This window comes from Schistocerca piceifrons, chromosome 6 (genome assembly GCF_021461385.2).
Source record: "Schistocerca piceifrons isolate TAMUIC-IGC-003096 chromosome 6, iqSchPice1.1, whole genome shotgun sequence".
Taxonomy (NCBI): domain Eukaryota; kingdom Metazoa; phylum Arthropoda; class Insecta; order Orthoptera; family Acrididae; genus Schistocerca; species Schistocerca piceifrons.
Window position 1 is genome coordinate 11,720,890 of NC_060143.1, and position 17,312 is coordinate 11,738,201.

Sequence of the window (17,312 nt, forward strand, 5' to 3'; positions counted from 1 at the left end):
TAAGAAAATGACTTATTTTTCCCACGTAGGCCTATTTTAGTGATTCTGATATGTGTCACAAGAAAGGAGTCATTACGTGCGAACGAGATACATATCGCAATATACTTATTTTTTAACAAAAAAAGTGAACCATCAGAATTAAGGTGACCAGTAGTTTATTCTGACGAAACGTGTGGCCGTACACGTACACTGTATACAGGGTGCTACGAAAAGGTACGGTCAAACTTTCAGGAAACATTCCTCACCCACAAAGAAAGAAAATATGTCATGCGGGCATCTGTCCGGAAACGTTTACTTTCCATGTTAGAGCTCACTTTATTACTTCTCTTCAAATCAGATTAATCATGGAATGGAAACACACAGCAGCAGAACACTTGCACTGAAGTGAGGATTGACACATTGTTGGATGAACCATTCGGAAAAGTGTGGCCGTGGAGGCCAATCAGCTGCTGATAGTGCCTGCACATGCTGTACATGGTACGGAAACAACTGGTTCTCCCGTAGCACTCTCCATACAGTGACGTGGTCAACGTTACCTTGTACAGCAGCAACTTCTCTGGCGCTGACATTAGGGTTATCGTCAAGGAAGGATTGCCTCGTCCATTGCAGGTGTCCTCGTCGTTCTAGGTCTTCCCCAGTCGCGAGTCATACGCTGGAATGTTCCGTGCTCCCTAAGACGCCGATCAACTGCTTCGAACGTCTTCCTGTCGGGACACCTTCGTTCTGGAAATCTGTCTCGATACAAACGTACCGCGCCACGACTATTGCCCCTTGCTAATCCATACATCAAATGGGCATCTGCCAACTCCGCATTTGTAAACATTTCACTGACTGCAAAACCACGTTCGTGATGAACACTAACCTGTTGATGCTACGTACTGATGTGCTTGATGCTAGTACTGTAGAGCAATGAGTCGTATGTCAACACAAGCACCGAAATCAACATTACGTTCCTTCAACTGGGCCGACTGGCGGTGAATCGAGGAAGTACAGTACATACTGACGAAACTAAAATGAGCTCTAACATGGAAATTAAGCGTTTCCGGACACATGTCCACATAACATCTTTTCTTTATTTGTGTGTGAGGAATGTATCCTGAAAGTTTGGCCGTACCTTTTTGTAACACCCTGTATACACTGAGCAGGCAGAACATTATGATACCTACGTTATAGCCGGTAAGTCCACCTTTGGTACTGATAACAGGGGCGAGGGGTCGTGGCATGGAAGCACTGAGGCCGCAGTAGGCCGCTGGACGGAGTTGGCACCACTTCTGCACACACAAAGTCACCTAATTCCCGCACATTACGGGGAGGGGAAGGTCACGATCTGACGCCACGTAAAACCACATCCCAAATGTGTTCGATCAGGTTCAGATCTGGCGAGTTGCGAGCCAGAACATCAACAGGAACTCGCCACTGTTTTCCTCGAACCACTCTTTCACACTCCCGGCCTTGTCACATGGCGCATTATCTTGTTGAAAAATGCCACTGCCATCGGGAAACATGATCGTCGGGAAGAGATCTGAAACGGTGTACGATACTCTTTGGCCTCCATGGTGCGTCTCACAAGCTCCACTGGAGCCATGGATGCCCTCGCGAACGTTCCCCAGAGCATACTGGAGCTGCCGCCAGCTCATATCCACCACACAGTACAGGTGTCAAGGTGCTGTTTCTCCTGGAAGACGATGGACTCGCTGCCTCCCATCGACATGTTGAAGAAGGTATCGGGATTCATCAGACCACGCAACGCTCTGCCACTGTGCCAATGCCCAGTGCTGTGGTCACGTGCCCATTTTGGTCGTAGTTGCCATTGTCATTGTGTTAACATTCGCACATGCATAGGCCATCGGCTGTGGAGGCCTATCGTTAGAAGTGTCTGTTTCAGACACACTTGTACTCCGCTGAGCATTAGTGTCTGACGTTAGTTCCGCAACAGTTCGCCTCCTGTCCTGTTTTGTCAGATGGTCCAGCCTACCACATATGACATCTGTAATGACGAGTTGCTGCCCAAACCCCAGAACGTCTGGGCGTGGTTTCACCTTGGTTTCGCCATGTGATGAAGACACTCGCCATACCACTCCTCGAACACACGAAAAGTCATGCAGGTTCCGAGCCTCCAGGCCATCAAAGATTCTGCTCTGGATCAAACGCAGATGGATCACATGCGTTTCCCATTCTACACACAGACAGCAAACTCACTGATAGTACCGTGTGTCTGACTAGGAGTCATTCTTCGTAAGGTGACGCTGCTATTCCCTGAACGGGTTTTATATTGATAGTAAGTCGGTGGTCATAATGTTCTGGCTGATCAGTGTGATTTTGAAGCCGGCCGGAGTGGCCGAGCGGTTCTAAGCGCTACAGTCTGGGACCGCGCGACCACTGCGGTCGCAGGCTCGAATCCTGCCTCGGGCATGGATGTGTGTGATGTCCTTAGGTTAGTTAGGTTTAAGTAGTTCTAAGTTCTAGGCGACTGATGACCACAGATGTTAAGTCCCATAGTGCTCAGAGCCATTTGAACCATTTCTGTGACTTTGAAAGCGTGCGAGAACTATTAAAGATAGTGCCGTTCAATATTTAATCGTTCTGTTATGCAAGGCTTTTGCCGTAGAGACGTGTGAGGTGTTCCATGAAATGCGAGAATGTGTGTTGTTATTACATCTCCTCCCTGTTCCTCTGGCTTATACGAGATGGTGCTGCCACCTTAACCAGTGCCATTTCGCTTTGCAGCGTAATAAGTACATTCAACAACTTGTCGTAGTGTACTGAATGATTGATGAGATATACACTATCTGATCAAAAGTATCCGGATGTGACCACCCTTCACCTTTATGGTGGCTTGAACATTGCTGGCGACACTACTAATGACGTTCCGAATGTCTGCGGAGGAATGGGGGCCTATTAGTTTTCAAGAGCCGAAACCAATGAAGGTAGTGATGTCGGACGCTGGGGTCTGGAGCGAAGCTGACGTTCTAACTCATCGCGGTGGTCTTCCATTGGTTCAGGCCGGGACTCTGGGTAGGCCAGTCCATTTCGGGAATGTTATCGTCCACAAACCATCACTTCACAGCTGCTGCTTTATTACAAGGTGCATTGTTATGGTGACATAAACAATCATCTATATTGCTAAAATACAGGGTGATTCAAAAAGAATACCACAACTTTAGGAATTTAAAACTCTGCAACGACAAAAGGCAGAGCTAAGCACTATCTGTCGGCGAATTAAGGGAGCTATAAAGTTTCATTTAGTTGTACATTTGTTCGCTTGAGGCGCTGTTGACTAGGCGTCAGCGTCAGTTGATGCTAAGATGGCGACCGCTCAACAGAAAGCTTTTTGTGTTATTGAGTACGGCAGAAGTGAATCGACGACAGTTGTTCAGCGTGCATTTCGAACGAAGTATGGTGTTAAACCTCCTGATATGTGGTGTATTAAACGTTGGTATAAACAGTTTACAGAGAATGGGTGTTTGTGCAAAGGGAAAAGTTCTGGACGGCCGTGATAGAGCACTTCATCACTGGCCTCCAAGAAGCCCTGATCTTACCCCCTGCGAGTTTTTCTTATGGGGGTATGTTAAGGATATGGTGTTTCGGCCACCTCTCCCAGCCACCATTGATTATTTGAAACGAGAAATAACAGCAGCTATCCAAACTGTTACGCCTGACATGCTACAGAGAGTGTGGAAGGAGTTGGAGTATCGGGTTGATATTGCTCGTGTGTCTGGAGGGGGCCATATTGAACATCTCTGAACTTGTTTTTGAGTGAAAAAAAACCTTTTTAAATACTCTTTGTAATTATGTATAACAGAAGGTTATATTATGTTTCATTCTTGTGGTATTCTTTTTGAATCACCCTGTATTATCCCAGGAATTTGGGGCACGGTACTCCGACCAATTTTCAGGTTGCCAGTATAACTGCTTCAAGAGGCATCAAAATGTGATTTTCATTATTTCACATAGCTATTGATCGAATTTAAAAATATAAAATGCTGTCTTAATGTACTCGTTAAAAGGTGTAATCTTATGCTGAGGTCATAGGGCAACTATTGCAGTTAGAAACTGTATTTGTCTCGATGCAACGCAACTGACGGCGTGCAAATGCCCTGACCTTATTCACACAGTATGCGAGAATGAAAGCACTTAGCGGCTTCCAACAAACCATTTAGAAAATGTGTCTCGCTGCTACTCCTCAAAAAATGATGAAAGGAAAAGGTTTATAGCTCACTACATTTCCGTTGTCGATGTAGTAAAACTTCAAAATCTGGCATGACGCTTTAATTTATCTGTTCCTTACTGCTTACTGTATTCGCAATACATTTTGCAAACAGTATTCACGTATACAATTGAATGTATCTGCAAAAATATATCATTGTACGACACACAGCTCAGGAGAAATGACGTCACAAACACTCTGATCTGTGAAAAACTAGCTTTTGTTTAAAATGGAGTGGAAATTACTCTGTTTTTATTCATCCAGTGTTTCTAACGACAGCACTTAGCGACTTCCAACAAACTTTCAAAGCTTTCCGAAACCTTTTTTCACTCACATGATTAGAGGCAAATATTTAACACATTAAATATTTAACACATTAATTCATTTGTAAAGTAATCAGACTTTGAAAATGTTTTTACGTGGAATTTCGCTTATATAGGGTGGCCCATTGATCGTGACCGGGCCAAATATCTCACAAAATAAGCGTCAAACGAAAAAAGCTACAAAGAACGAAACTTGTCTAGGTTGAAGGGGGAAACCAGATGGCGCTATGGTTGACCCGCTAGATGGCGCTGCCATTGAGGTTGACGGATATAATTTTGAGCATTTATTGCATTAATGTGGTATTTACAGGTAATCAAGCTGTAACAGCACGCGTTCTCAGAAATGATAAGATGAGAAAGGTACATGTATGACATTGGAACAATCGAAATAAAATGTTCAAACGTACCTACGTTCTGTATTTTAATTTTAAAAACCTATGTGTTACCAACTGTTCGTCTAAAATTGTGAGCCATATGTTTGTGACTATTACAACGCTATCTATCACAAAGCGAAAAAAGTGGTCCAACTAAAACATTTATATTCCTTTACGTACTACACGAATATGTAATAAAAATGGGGGTTCCTACTTAAAAAAAAAAACGCAGTTGATATCCGTATGACCTATGGCAGCGCAATCTAGCGGGCCAACCATAGCGCCATCTGGTTTCCCCCTTCAAGCTAGACAAGTTTCGTTCTTTGTAGTTTTTTCGTTTGATGCTCATTTCGTGAGATATTTGGCCCGGTCACTATCAATGGACCACCGTGTAGATAGGACCGAGGGTTAACTTGTCGTCTCCTAATTATCCTCTGCTGTACGCAATGCACAATGCTTTAAAATATGTTCATATTCTTCCGCATTTGGCGACTTCTTAAACGCAGGAAGGGAATCACACCACAAGAAACGCCCCCATACCGTAACAACAGCTCCTCCGTGCTTTTCTATTGCCACTACACATGAAGGCAGGTAACTTCCTCCAGGCACTCCCCATAAAGCAAACCCTTCCATCGGACTGCCACAGGGTATAGCGTGATTCATCACTCCGTGAGGTCTGCCTGGGCTTGGTTTAGACGTGGTTGTTCCTTGGCGACTGCACTGCATAATCTCGTCACCAGCAGTCGATTTTGGGAGCTTTAGAAGGCTTGAGATATCCCTGATGCGTATGTTAGTCAGGTGACATCCAGTGACCAGTCCACGTTCGATATCACGGAGCTCTCCTGACAGGCCAATTCTGCTGTTCCTGCTTCACTGCTGGCAATACACAGCCACTGCCACTGCTGACTGGCAAGGATTGCTTGCTTGGATGGCGCGCAGGTTGAACACTTGCATATTATACATGAAATGTATTCGCAGCTGCGAATATGAACAATCATCAGCTGTATAATGGATTGACGATAGTGAAAAATTTGCGCCGGACCGGAAGTCGAACCCGAATTTTTTGCGAGCTGTCGCCTTACCATCTGGCAATCCGAGCACGACTCACGGGCAAACGTAAACTCCCGTATGCCGTGAACTGAGTATCTACAACCTGTACTCGTGCATCCATTATATACATTCCCGTACAGAGGAGACACCTTACTTGAAATTCGCTTCCCCGTTGTCGGCGGGTAGATACGATACTGCAGTGTCTGTGTTTTACAAAATTACGATGCAAAGGAACATTGCATTGCATCTGCAGCGAATTGACGCATGGTGCAGGGAATGGCAATTGAATCTCAATGTAGACAAGTGTCTAATGTGGTTCGAATACATAGAAAGAAAGATCCTTTATCATTTAGCTATAAAATAGCAGGTCAGCAACTGGAAGCAATTAATTCCATAAATTATCTGGGAGTACGCATTAGGAGTGATTTAAAATGGAATGATCATATAAAATTAATCGTCGGTAAAGCAGATGCCAGACTGAGATTCATTGGAAGAATCCTAAGGAAATGCAATCCGAAAACAAAGGAAGTAGGTTACAGTACGCTTGTTTGCCCTCTGCTTGAATACTGCTCAGCAGTGTGGGATCCTTACCAGATAGTGTTGATAGAAGAGATAGAGAAGATCCAACGGAGAGCAGCGCGCTTCGTTACAGGATCATTTAGTAATCGCGAAAGCGTTACGGAGATGACAGATAAACTCCAGTGAAAGACTCTGCAGGAGAGACGCTCGGTAGCTCGGTACGGGCTTTTGTTAAAGTTTCGAGAACATACCTTCACCGAAGAGTCCAGCAGTATATTGCTCCCTCCTACGTATATCTCACGAAGAGACCATGAGGATAAAATCAGAGAGATTAGAGCCTACACAGAAGCATACCGACAATCCTTCTTTCCGCGAACAATACGAGACTGGAATAGAAGGGAGAACCGATAGAGGTACTCAGGGTACCCTCCGCCACACACCGTCAGGTGGGTTGCGGAGTATGGATGTAGATGTAGATGTAGATGTAGATGCATGGTAATTTTATATAAAACACGCACTGCACTATCGCATTTGCATGTTATTCCTGCTGACCATCTTGCTGCGGAGATGCCTTGATGAGCTGGCCTCTGGGGAGTGTGTGCGACGGTAGTATCAATTGCTTCATGGCCCCGCCCCGACCCTGTTTTCCTCTCAGTCTGTTGCGGGCAGAATTACTTCCGCAGCAGGTCACATCACCTTCCTGTCGTCCTGTGAACTGGTTGGTGGTCCACGTCCTGATGACCTGATTTGTAGACGACCCATCTTTTCGCAAAATGCCAGGGCATATTGCCGATATCTGTCCTGTACTAGTGGAATGCCCGTTTCTTCATGAAGCAAACTCATCGACTAGACTCGTGGAATGCGCGCGGCGGATTTCAGAGCCCGGTACTGCCAACATAGTACTCCACGCTTCCTTTCATACTAGCAGATACCCCTCTCGTGACATCTAGTTGTCAATACCGCACTGCGTAGGGGTGTTAGGTTACTTTTGATCATTCAGTGTATAGTGTGTTTGAACTGACCAATATAAACTGAGGTGACAAAAGTCATGGGATACATACTAATATCACGTCGGATCTTCTTTTGTTCGACGTAGTGCAGCATCTTGACTTGGCATGGACTCAACATGTCGTCGCCGGCCGGTGTGGCTGAGCGGTTCTAGGCGCTTCAGTCTGGAACCTCGCGACTGCTACGGTCGCAGGTTCGTGTCCTGCCTCGGGCATGGATGTGTGTGATGTCCTTAGGTTAGTTAGGTTTAAGTAGTTCTATGTTATAGGGGACTTATGACCATAGATGTTAAGTCTCATAGTGCTCAGAGCCATTTGAACCATTTTCGACATGTCGTTGGAAGTCCACTGCAGAAATAATAGGCCTGGAGCAGGTGGCAGTGCAGTTGCCTCCGTACCTTGAGCGAGACGGGCTCCGGAGGCATGATGTCCGGCCGGAAGGGGCGCAGCGAGTGCGCGCGCCACAGCGCCACCTCCCCTCGCGGCGGCCACTCCCCCTCCTCCTCCTCCTCCCCGGCGCCCTCGCCTGTCGGCGGCGGCCGAACCGGTTCTTCTTCCCCGAACTCCAGCTCGGGGTCCCTGGCCATCAAGTAGTTGCCCAGCTGCACGCAGCCGGACTCGAACCAGTACGCGCCTGATCCTAAGGGCTGCCACCACAAACAAACGGTATTAACTAAACCGTATAAGTTACTGTATATTTAAATCATTCTCCATTTTGTGGTCGACTACTGTACGAGGATTGGTTGAAAATTTCTCGAAATGGAACAGAAGGAAACTACTTACCTTACTGAAACTTTTTTTCGCTTCAACGTAGCGTTCTTGTACACTAACGCACTTGCTGTAGCGATATTCCAGTTCCTTGATCCCATCTCGAAAATTAGATTCGTCCAGGTCTGTAAAATACCCATCAACTTCGGCTGACAGTTCTTCGTTTGAAAAGAATCACCGTCCACCGAGCTTGGGGAAGAGATGGAAGTCTTATGGAGCGAAATCAGGAGAATAAGGCGGGTGAGACAACAATTCGTGTCTTAATTTATGTACTTTTACCATGGCAAAGATACTTCTTGTATGTAGGCGCGCGTTGTCTTAATGAAAATTGACTTCCCTCCTACCCAATCTTGACCTTTTTTCGCGTATCTTTTGCTATAGTTGATCCAGGAGGTTAGTGTTGTAGTCGCTTTCGCTCCCCGGAAACGTGGTGCCATGAACTTTCCAGCTGACCGTATTGCTTTTGCTTCCTTTGGTGCTGGTGGTGGTGGTGGTGGTGGTGATGCTGGTGGTGGATCTACATGTTTCCATTGCTATGGCTGTTGTTTCGTTTCTGGGGTACAGTAGTGGACCCAAGTCTCATCTATGGGTCACAAACCACGGAAAAAAATCTTGTTCGTTGCTCTGGAGACGGGTCACACATTGTTCGGGAATTTCCATTCTGATGAGTTTCTGATCTGCGTCCTGAGTCCATCTGAGTCCATCTTGCACATATTTTTTTCATATCCAATTCCACTCTTAAAGTGTGATATGCCCATTTAGACGACAGGCCTACAACTTCAGACATCCTTACAACTTTAGAAATTCCTCGCACTTTCGGTCAGCGATTCTTCATGACCATTTTATGCACTTCTGCAACAGTTTCGTGGTAGTGGCACATCTTCGTGGATCATCATCTACGCTGCACCAAATAAAATTAAACTCGTTTATCCATTTGGAAACAGCTGAATATAAAAGGAGCAAGGGCCCCATTGTATTCTGAAAACAGTTATGAATTTACTTTATTTTAATACCTTTTTATACGAAGTACTTAATCATTGCTTGAATCTCGATTTTTTGCATCTACACAAATCAGTATACTGCAACAACAATAGAGAGAGTTCCGCACTGTATATCTCTACACAGAACACTCAAAAATCACGTGTTTACTCGTACAGAATGATTTATTATTTTACGGGAAACTCGTTGCGCTAGCGCTGACATCTGGTGGTGATTCTGCGAACTTTTGAAAATACCCTCATACAATGTCCCTAGTGCAAAGTTAGTCTGATACGTTCGGTGAATAGAGCGACAGGCTCTGGTGACAAAAGATGTGTCACTTCCCAGGAGACATTAAGCCAATACCTTGAAACACCGTCTGTAACCATTGATATGTGCTGCGATTCGACGAGGAAGTGAGTCCAAAAAGAGTTATTCACGTTTGTCGTATCTGGGCCAAGCGACTCCTTGATGATTAGATCCCGTAAAGGAACAAAGCTGTGGGAATGCCTACTGCTACGTTTCATCCGTTATTTCAAATAGTCTGACACATTGTACACGGGATTAAGACTGGACGGTTTAGAGCTCCATCGAGGTTCAACAAGGAGACTGAGCATTCGTCAGATCAGGAAGGAGTGCGTGCGGCAGCGGGAACATCTTCCTGCATCTTGAAAAATGGAAGTGTCCACAGCATGCCCATTAACATGCGGAGCAAAGGGCAATACTTGGTCACCAATAACAATGAATTAAATATCTTGTTTTATGTTCATTGGAACTGGAAACCCTACAGTCCACTACTGTCCAACATTTTGAAAAACCGATATTTCCGAGTCTGCCCCCAAGACAAAATGAAGAAATCATATAGAGTCAAGAACGGTCTATCACAAGGATCTGTCCTGTCCCCACTGTTGGTCAATCTGTTCATCAGTGACATATCAGAAACAGTATACTGGAAGTTCTGGTGCGCAGACTGTACTGCCGTTGCATTTCAAAGCAAGGGCCTCGAACGTGGAGAAAATGTGCTCACACAAGTTCTGGAAGTACTTGGTGATTATTACAGAAATTGTAGGCTGTGACCTAACCCTACAAATACTGAAGTGACAGTTTACCCCTCAACAACTGCTTAGCAGACCAGCCACTAAAACTCAATCTTCTGTTACAAAAACGATTAAGTATACTATGTACACTATCATCCGGCACTCACCTCAGGCCACTTGCAGAAAAGTTAAAGATTAGGATCAACGCTGTCCTAGTTGGAAGTTGTTGCGGGGGGGGGGGGGGGGGGGAGCTCAAGCTGACACTTTCCATGTAGAGGCCTTGTCTCTTGTATATTTCGTGGCTGCATATTGCGAATCAGTGTGGTACAAGAGTGTGCATGTCAGTAAAGTGCATATTCATTTGAACGATACCATGAGAATCATAACAGGCACCTTGAGATCAGCTCTTCTACGTTGGCGGTCTACTCTCAGTAACATTGCCGCACCGAGTTTTAGACGACAAAAATCAAAGAATGGAAAAAGATTAGTGATTAGAGTTTTCACAGAGGCTACTGAAATGCCCTGGTTAACCCACAGGACAGGACAGATAGAATAAATAGTGGAAAGGGGCCAAAATAAGGGGCTGTCAGTTACACTCGAACATACATCTTCATTGTTTGATCAAACATTACAAGAGCCCAAAAATTTGTTAACACACAGCTTTAATCTTTGAGACTTAATTACCAGCTGAAAGCCACTTTAATTTAAAAATGGCTGAAGGCCAGTAACTTAAAACGGAAGCATAATCAGAAATTTAAAAGGCAAGCCTTATCTTAAAACAGTTCTTTGGTTAGGCTGAAGTAAAGAAGTTAAATTCAAATCGGCTGAAGGCTGAAGACTTAAAAATTCAAAAACTTTTTTAAATGCCAAGGGGCTTACGTGAAACAGTACTTTAAACTAGGCTGAAGGCCTTAAGAGTAAAACAACTCTAACTTAAAACACAAAACTGGCTAGAAGCCATACACGTACCAACAACAAGAACAATTTTTAAAAAAATACGGCAATACACACAAGGGCGCCCAGAGGTTCAAGGGTCGGCCTGTAATTCAAACACTAACGCTCGCTTAGGTGATTCAAAATGGCTCTGAGCACTATGGGACTTAACATCTATGGTCATCAGTCCCCTAGAACTTAGAACTACTTAAACCTAACTAACCTAAGGACATCACACAACACCCAGTCATCACGAGGCGGAGAAAATCCCTGACCCCGCCGGGAATCGAACCTGGGAACCCGGGCGTGGGAGCGAGATCGCTACCGCACGACCACGAGCTGCAGACCGCTTAGGTGAGTCAATCTGCCAGTGAGTCAGACCATTCATGATCCGACGACAACCCTACCGACCGACGGTCAGCGGACCCACCGACAAGATAAATTCCAGTTCACCCGACCAGGGCACAACAGGGAGTTCAACGGAACAACGTAAAAGATATTGGCGCCCACAACCAATCATACACAGAGCTGTCAAACTAACCCACCGTGCAGGACAACAACAACACGATGAGGAAACTACGCTGTCTGAAATTTTCCTCAACGCCCTGGGTAGGTAACCGGAGTCCGCAGCTCGTGGTCGTGCGGTAGCGTTCTCGCTTCCCACTCCCGGGTTCGATTCCCGGTGGGGTCAGGGATTTTCCCTGCCTCGTGATGACTGGGTGTTGTGTGATGTCCTTAGGTTAGTTAGGTTTAAGTAGTTCTAAGTTCTAGGGGACTGATGACCATAGATGTTAAGTCCCATAGTGCTCAGAGCCATTTGAGCCAACAGCCGACAACGAACTCCAAACGACACAATGTGAACAGTCTTGGCTTGCTGGTAGGTTAAATGAAAACTCAACTTTCATGTCCAAGGTAGATGAGCCACGGACCTCGTAGCAACGGCAACAGCGCCACTCTCTCCGACATCGCGTAGAGACCTCTAGCGGGCCCCGGCCAAACTACGCCCCTCCCTTGTATACTTCTTTTGTACTTCTTTGTGCAGCTGTTGTGAATCGACCTGACATGGACATGACAGCGGTAACATGTCCAAAGAACAGGCACCGCGCATTCTTATAACTGATTCGCCTCGATCAGCAATGAATCCACCACCTTCAGTATGGGTGCACAATTACGTTCGATTTCCTTCGGGGCTCTCAAAGTAGCGAGCTTGGACGACATGGACAGGGACGTCGGATAAGTGGCGCTAGATGGGAATATAGGTCGGCTGAGAGGTGTGCCGAGATAGTGCGCGCAGTTGCGACAAATACTGTGTCCCGGGTGGTAGAGTGGTTAACACAGCTGCCTCGTAAGTAGAAAATCCCAGGTTAGAATCCTGGTCTGGGACACATTTTCATTCGTCACCGCTCATTCCGAATTAAGTACCGTTGCCGACATCAGTTCCTTCCCTTTCTTTCCTTTCCACGCACCCCCGCCGCCCCCCCCCCCTCCCCCCTGTCCACTTTCAATTTACATAATGTAATTCCTGTCGGGCTTGAAACCGATTACCGTTGACCAGGCGTGATCCTAGTCTCTGCCTCCTGGGGTTTAGGATCTTTTTGTGACCACTATTATTTCGCCGTGTTACATGGCTGAAAGTGGTGCACCATTTCTTGTAGGCACGCGTTGATACACCAAGTCGTACTCTTCATATACGACAGCTTTCTAGGCTTCCATAACATCTCTATGCAGGCGCGCAACACTAATTAATGCAACCGTCTGACACATACGGGATGTTACATTTCACTTAGAACATCTGGAAACCTTGCATTTTTCGTTCAGGTTCAGTTTTCTGTCATCGAAAGTAGGAGTTAAGTCAAGCTTTCGCAAATTCGCAGACGTGTTTCCAGGTTATTTTAAAGGATGCAAGTTACTGAGACTTGTGGCTCAGAAACTATTCAAACTAAAACTCTCAAACAAAATTTAAATTGAAGGTAATATTGTATAGTTTGAGGTGGTATCGATCCGTTATTTGTAGAACTTAAATTTAATGCTATTTTCGTCATATTTCATATATCTACTCAAAAACACAAATTTAAACGAAGTGCAAATTATGCCATAATGTTCAACATTTGATTTAAAAACAATATTAGTAAATTTTTTATGGTATCTTCAATGAAGAACTGTAGGAAAAATAAAAAGTAAACAGAAAAAGCAGCAACACCCATCAATCATGACGAGGCCTTTGCTGTTTATGTTTCAGGTAGGCCGTTAACAACCGAGTGCGACTTGGGTTTATATATCTATTACTTAATTATTTTTTCCTCATTTCAGACAAGGGGCGTCATAAAACTTAAAACTGAGATCAATATCAAGTGAAAGGAAGTGGGACTTGTTTTTGAAAATTGTGTTTAAACTTAATACACGAATAAAAGTTTTTTAAAGTTGTATTAATAATTGTTATATTATTGTTATATACCTACTTCAACAACAGACATTCAGCTTCAAAATGAACTGTAGTTCACGGAAATCCGATAGAAGGTTCTTGCGTTACACGGCAGGCAAATTATCTCGTCTGCAAACTTTACCGAATTTTAACTCGAAAACTTGTAAACATTTAAGAAAGGTGTTTCCTTTTACCATAATTGTTGTTGTTGTGGTCTTCAGTCCTGAGACTGGTTTGATGCAGCTCTCCATGCTACTCTATCCTGTGCAAGCTTCTTCATCTCCAAGTACCTACTGCAACCTACATCCTTCTGAATCTGCTTAGTGTATTCATCTCTTGGTCTCCCTCTACGATTTTTACTCTCCACGCTGCCCTCCAATACTAAATTGGTGATCCCTTGATGCCTCAGAACATGTCCTACCAACCGATCCCTTCTTCTGGTCAAGTTGTGCCACAAACTTCTCTTCTCCCCAATCCTATTCAATACTTCCTCATTAGTTATGTGATCTACCCATCTAATCTTCAGCATTCTTCTGTAGCACCACATTTCGAAAGCTTCTATTCTCTTCTTGTCCAAACTATTTATCGTCCATGTTTCACTTCCATCATGGCTACACTCATAATTATCACATGTAAAAATTATTAATGATTTTAAGAAGTAAGAGCTTAATTTTCTCAATTTTCCTCCACATGAAACGAAATCGCTGGCTCCACCACGAGACCGGCAGAACTCCGAAGTGATCAGTGTGCTCTTTTAAAGGGTTAACAAATATATTTTGGCGAGGTTACCTAAATGGAATTTTTAGACAACATAGTTGTGTGGAGATAACAGCGATTGGTTTACTTATAATCAATTATTCAAAATGACAGTCACAATCGCGTTATTTATTTTGCCGCCAACCGGTTTCAACCCGCGATGGGGTCATCTTCAGGGCAATTTACGCCGTCTGGTCGCTCACTGGAGTCGTCACCCTGCCTGTGCACGGTTGGTTACCAACGACTCCAGCGAGCGACCAGATGGCGTAAATTGCCCTGAAGATGACCCCATCGCGTGTTGAAACCGGTTGACGGCAAAATAAATAATGCGATTGTGACTGTCATTTTGAATAATTGATATCTAAGCGGAAGTCTGAGTTAAAAATTCAAGCATATGTACAGAGTGGTAAGTCGTGAGGTGCAAGAAGATTTCTCAATTCAACTTGAGCTTTCGATACCATCCTCGGCGTAAAGTAATGGTGTTGTGGCTGGTGACGTCATACCTGTGCTGCACGTGGGTTTTTTTCCTTGGGTTTACTAGTATTATCAGAAGGATAGAAAACACAGACTCCAGAGCGTTAGAATAAAGTAAATTATCTTCGCCAGGTCGATCTTAGTGTACACCACCTTACGTCTAAGTGGTATGAGCTGTAGCTTGTTTCCTCGACTTTGGCTTTCGTTATTGGTATTGGGGTTTTCAGCTGAGCTATGTAGGTGAGACCATGTTTTCGATACCGCGTTTTGTGAATTTCTGTCGGTTTTAGTATTTTGTACTGGTGTCGGGATATTCAGTTGAGTACGTATTTCAAGAGTGTTTTCGATACCGTGTTTTCGTATTTGCTACCTTCTTGTATTAGTACGGAGCTTTTATGTTGAACAGAGTAGTTCAAGTGATATTACAGATGCCAGTTGTAAATAGTTTGAGCTACTTTTGTAATTTTTTTTTTTTTTTGCTTATTTGATAGGAACCATGTATCACGTTTGTTTGTTTTAGCATTTACGTGATATTTGTGGTTGTCATTTCATATTTCAGTTTGTTCCTGCTTAAAGTCCTTAGTTTCATGAGGTTGTGCCGTTAAGATTTTATACGATTCCGTAATTGATTTTTATATTTCTGCGTCTTGGAAACGGGTGATTGTGACGTCTTTGTCGCACTATAGATACGAGTGACGTCTGCTCTGCCTACAATTCTATGTGTTGGAAAAGTTTCCGTGTGGATGAACTCCTATGGGAATCAAATCTGCGAGCTGTTCGCCGTGGTGCGGCGAGAAGGAAGTTGGGAAGTCGGGTCTGCCGGAAACCGTGTCCGGATGACCGAGGCAGAGCATCCGGGTTCGAGTCCCGATCCGATACGAATTTTCAGCTCTCGCCGTTGCATTGTCGCAATGCCCTGTGTGGCTAGAAGTCATTATTTTCTTTCTATCTCTTTCCCATCCCTTTCCCTTTCCAATTCTTTCACGAAATTACGTCATTGATCAAAGTCAACGGATGGTGCCGAGGCTCTGGTTTATCTAATTCCTCTGCTGCGGTCAGTCGAACGTACCACACCTACCGGCTCGTGGCATGTTGCAGCGGAGTAACGCCTAAACATCGCGTTTGGTTACGTTGTGGAAAACGGCAACGGACGGGGATCAAATACTATTACAAGTGTACAAAACACAAACCGTTAGCAGAATCTGTGTTATCCAGATTGCCAGTTACCCATATTCGTATCTGTTACAGGAGATGTAAAAGACTTACTACAGTTAACAACTGCTTTGCAAAAAACGTAAGAAATACAATTCACATTTGTATAGCCTCCATGGGTAATGTACGTACGATGACAAAACATGTCAATTCTTCCCTCCGATCGATAAAAAATATATCCTGCATAAAGGTTTCTGTACAGCACAAAACGTCACAGTTAATGGATGATATTGATACCTTCATATAATCACACACAAACGAATAGATGGCGTGCTTCACATTAGATTTCCATTAATCACATAATCACTATTTCAGAATGGTACCTGAAAATAGTACGGGTGATTTTCATCACCATCTTTGTCCATCCAGAACTTGTGCTTAGTTTTAGTCGGTGGTATGTTAAACCCCTACGTTTCTTCCTCCTCACAAATTTCTGTCATGGAAACGATGTAGAGAGCGTAGTATTTCGACTCTTTAGTAATATCAGTTACCCACAACTCGTTTCATTACTCGAAGCTTTTGTAAATGGCCACTAATAACCAGTGTCTACCGTATGTGCTGTCTACGTCTACATCTACATAGACATCTACTTGATTGCTCTGTAATTAACCGTTAAGAGCCTGGCAGAGGTTTCGTCAAACCACCGTCGAGGTGTTCCTCTCCCATTCAACTCTCGAACGCCACTCGGAAAAAACGAACACTTAAATCTTCCTGTGCGATCTCTAATTTCTCTTATTCTATCATGAGATCATTTCTCCTTATATAGGTGGGCCCAATGTCCGTGGCACTCTCTTCCCTGTTTCACGATAATAGAAAACGAGCTGCCCTTCTTTTAATTTTTCAGATGTTCTCTCTGATGCGGATCCCATAAGAGGAAGGACAAGCGTAGTGCAAGCAGTTCTGCTAATAAATCGCAGTCTTTGGTTTGCTTTACCCCAAACATTATCTATATGATCGTTTAAATTTAAATTATTTTAATTGTAGGTCTATGTGCCTTATCTTGTAACTGAAATTTAGAGGTTTTCTTTCACTACTCATGTGGATGACTTCACACTTTTCATTATCCAGAGCCAAATGCCACTTTTCGCATCATCACACAGCTATACTGTCTAAACCATTGTGCAATTGGTTTTGATCATCTAATGATTTTACAAGGCGGCAAATAGTAGCACGTGGGTTGCTCAGATTGTCTGCTACGTCGTTTTGTAGATTAGGAGCAGCAGAGGGTCTATAACACATCGTTGGTGAGCGA

The 17,312-nt window shown here is 44.1% G+C and overlaps 1 protein-coding gene across 1 annotated transcript in view; it reads right to left on the reverse strand.

Annotated features, from left to right (window-relative positions):
- LOC124802809 (radial spoke head 1 homolog) overlaps window positions 1-17,312 on the reverse strand; it is a 128,556-nt gene that overhangs the window by 34,675 nt on the left and 76,569 nt on the right. Inside the window, exon 4 of the mRNA XM_047263815.1 lies at window positions 7,879-8,127. Coding sequence (XP_047119771.1) covers window positions 7,879-8,127 — 249 coding nt within the window. The remainder of the gene's footprint in view (window positions 1-7,878; window positions 8,128-17,312) is intronic.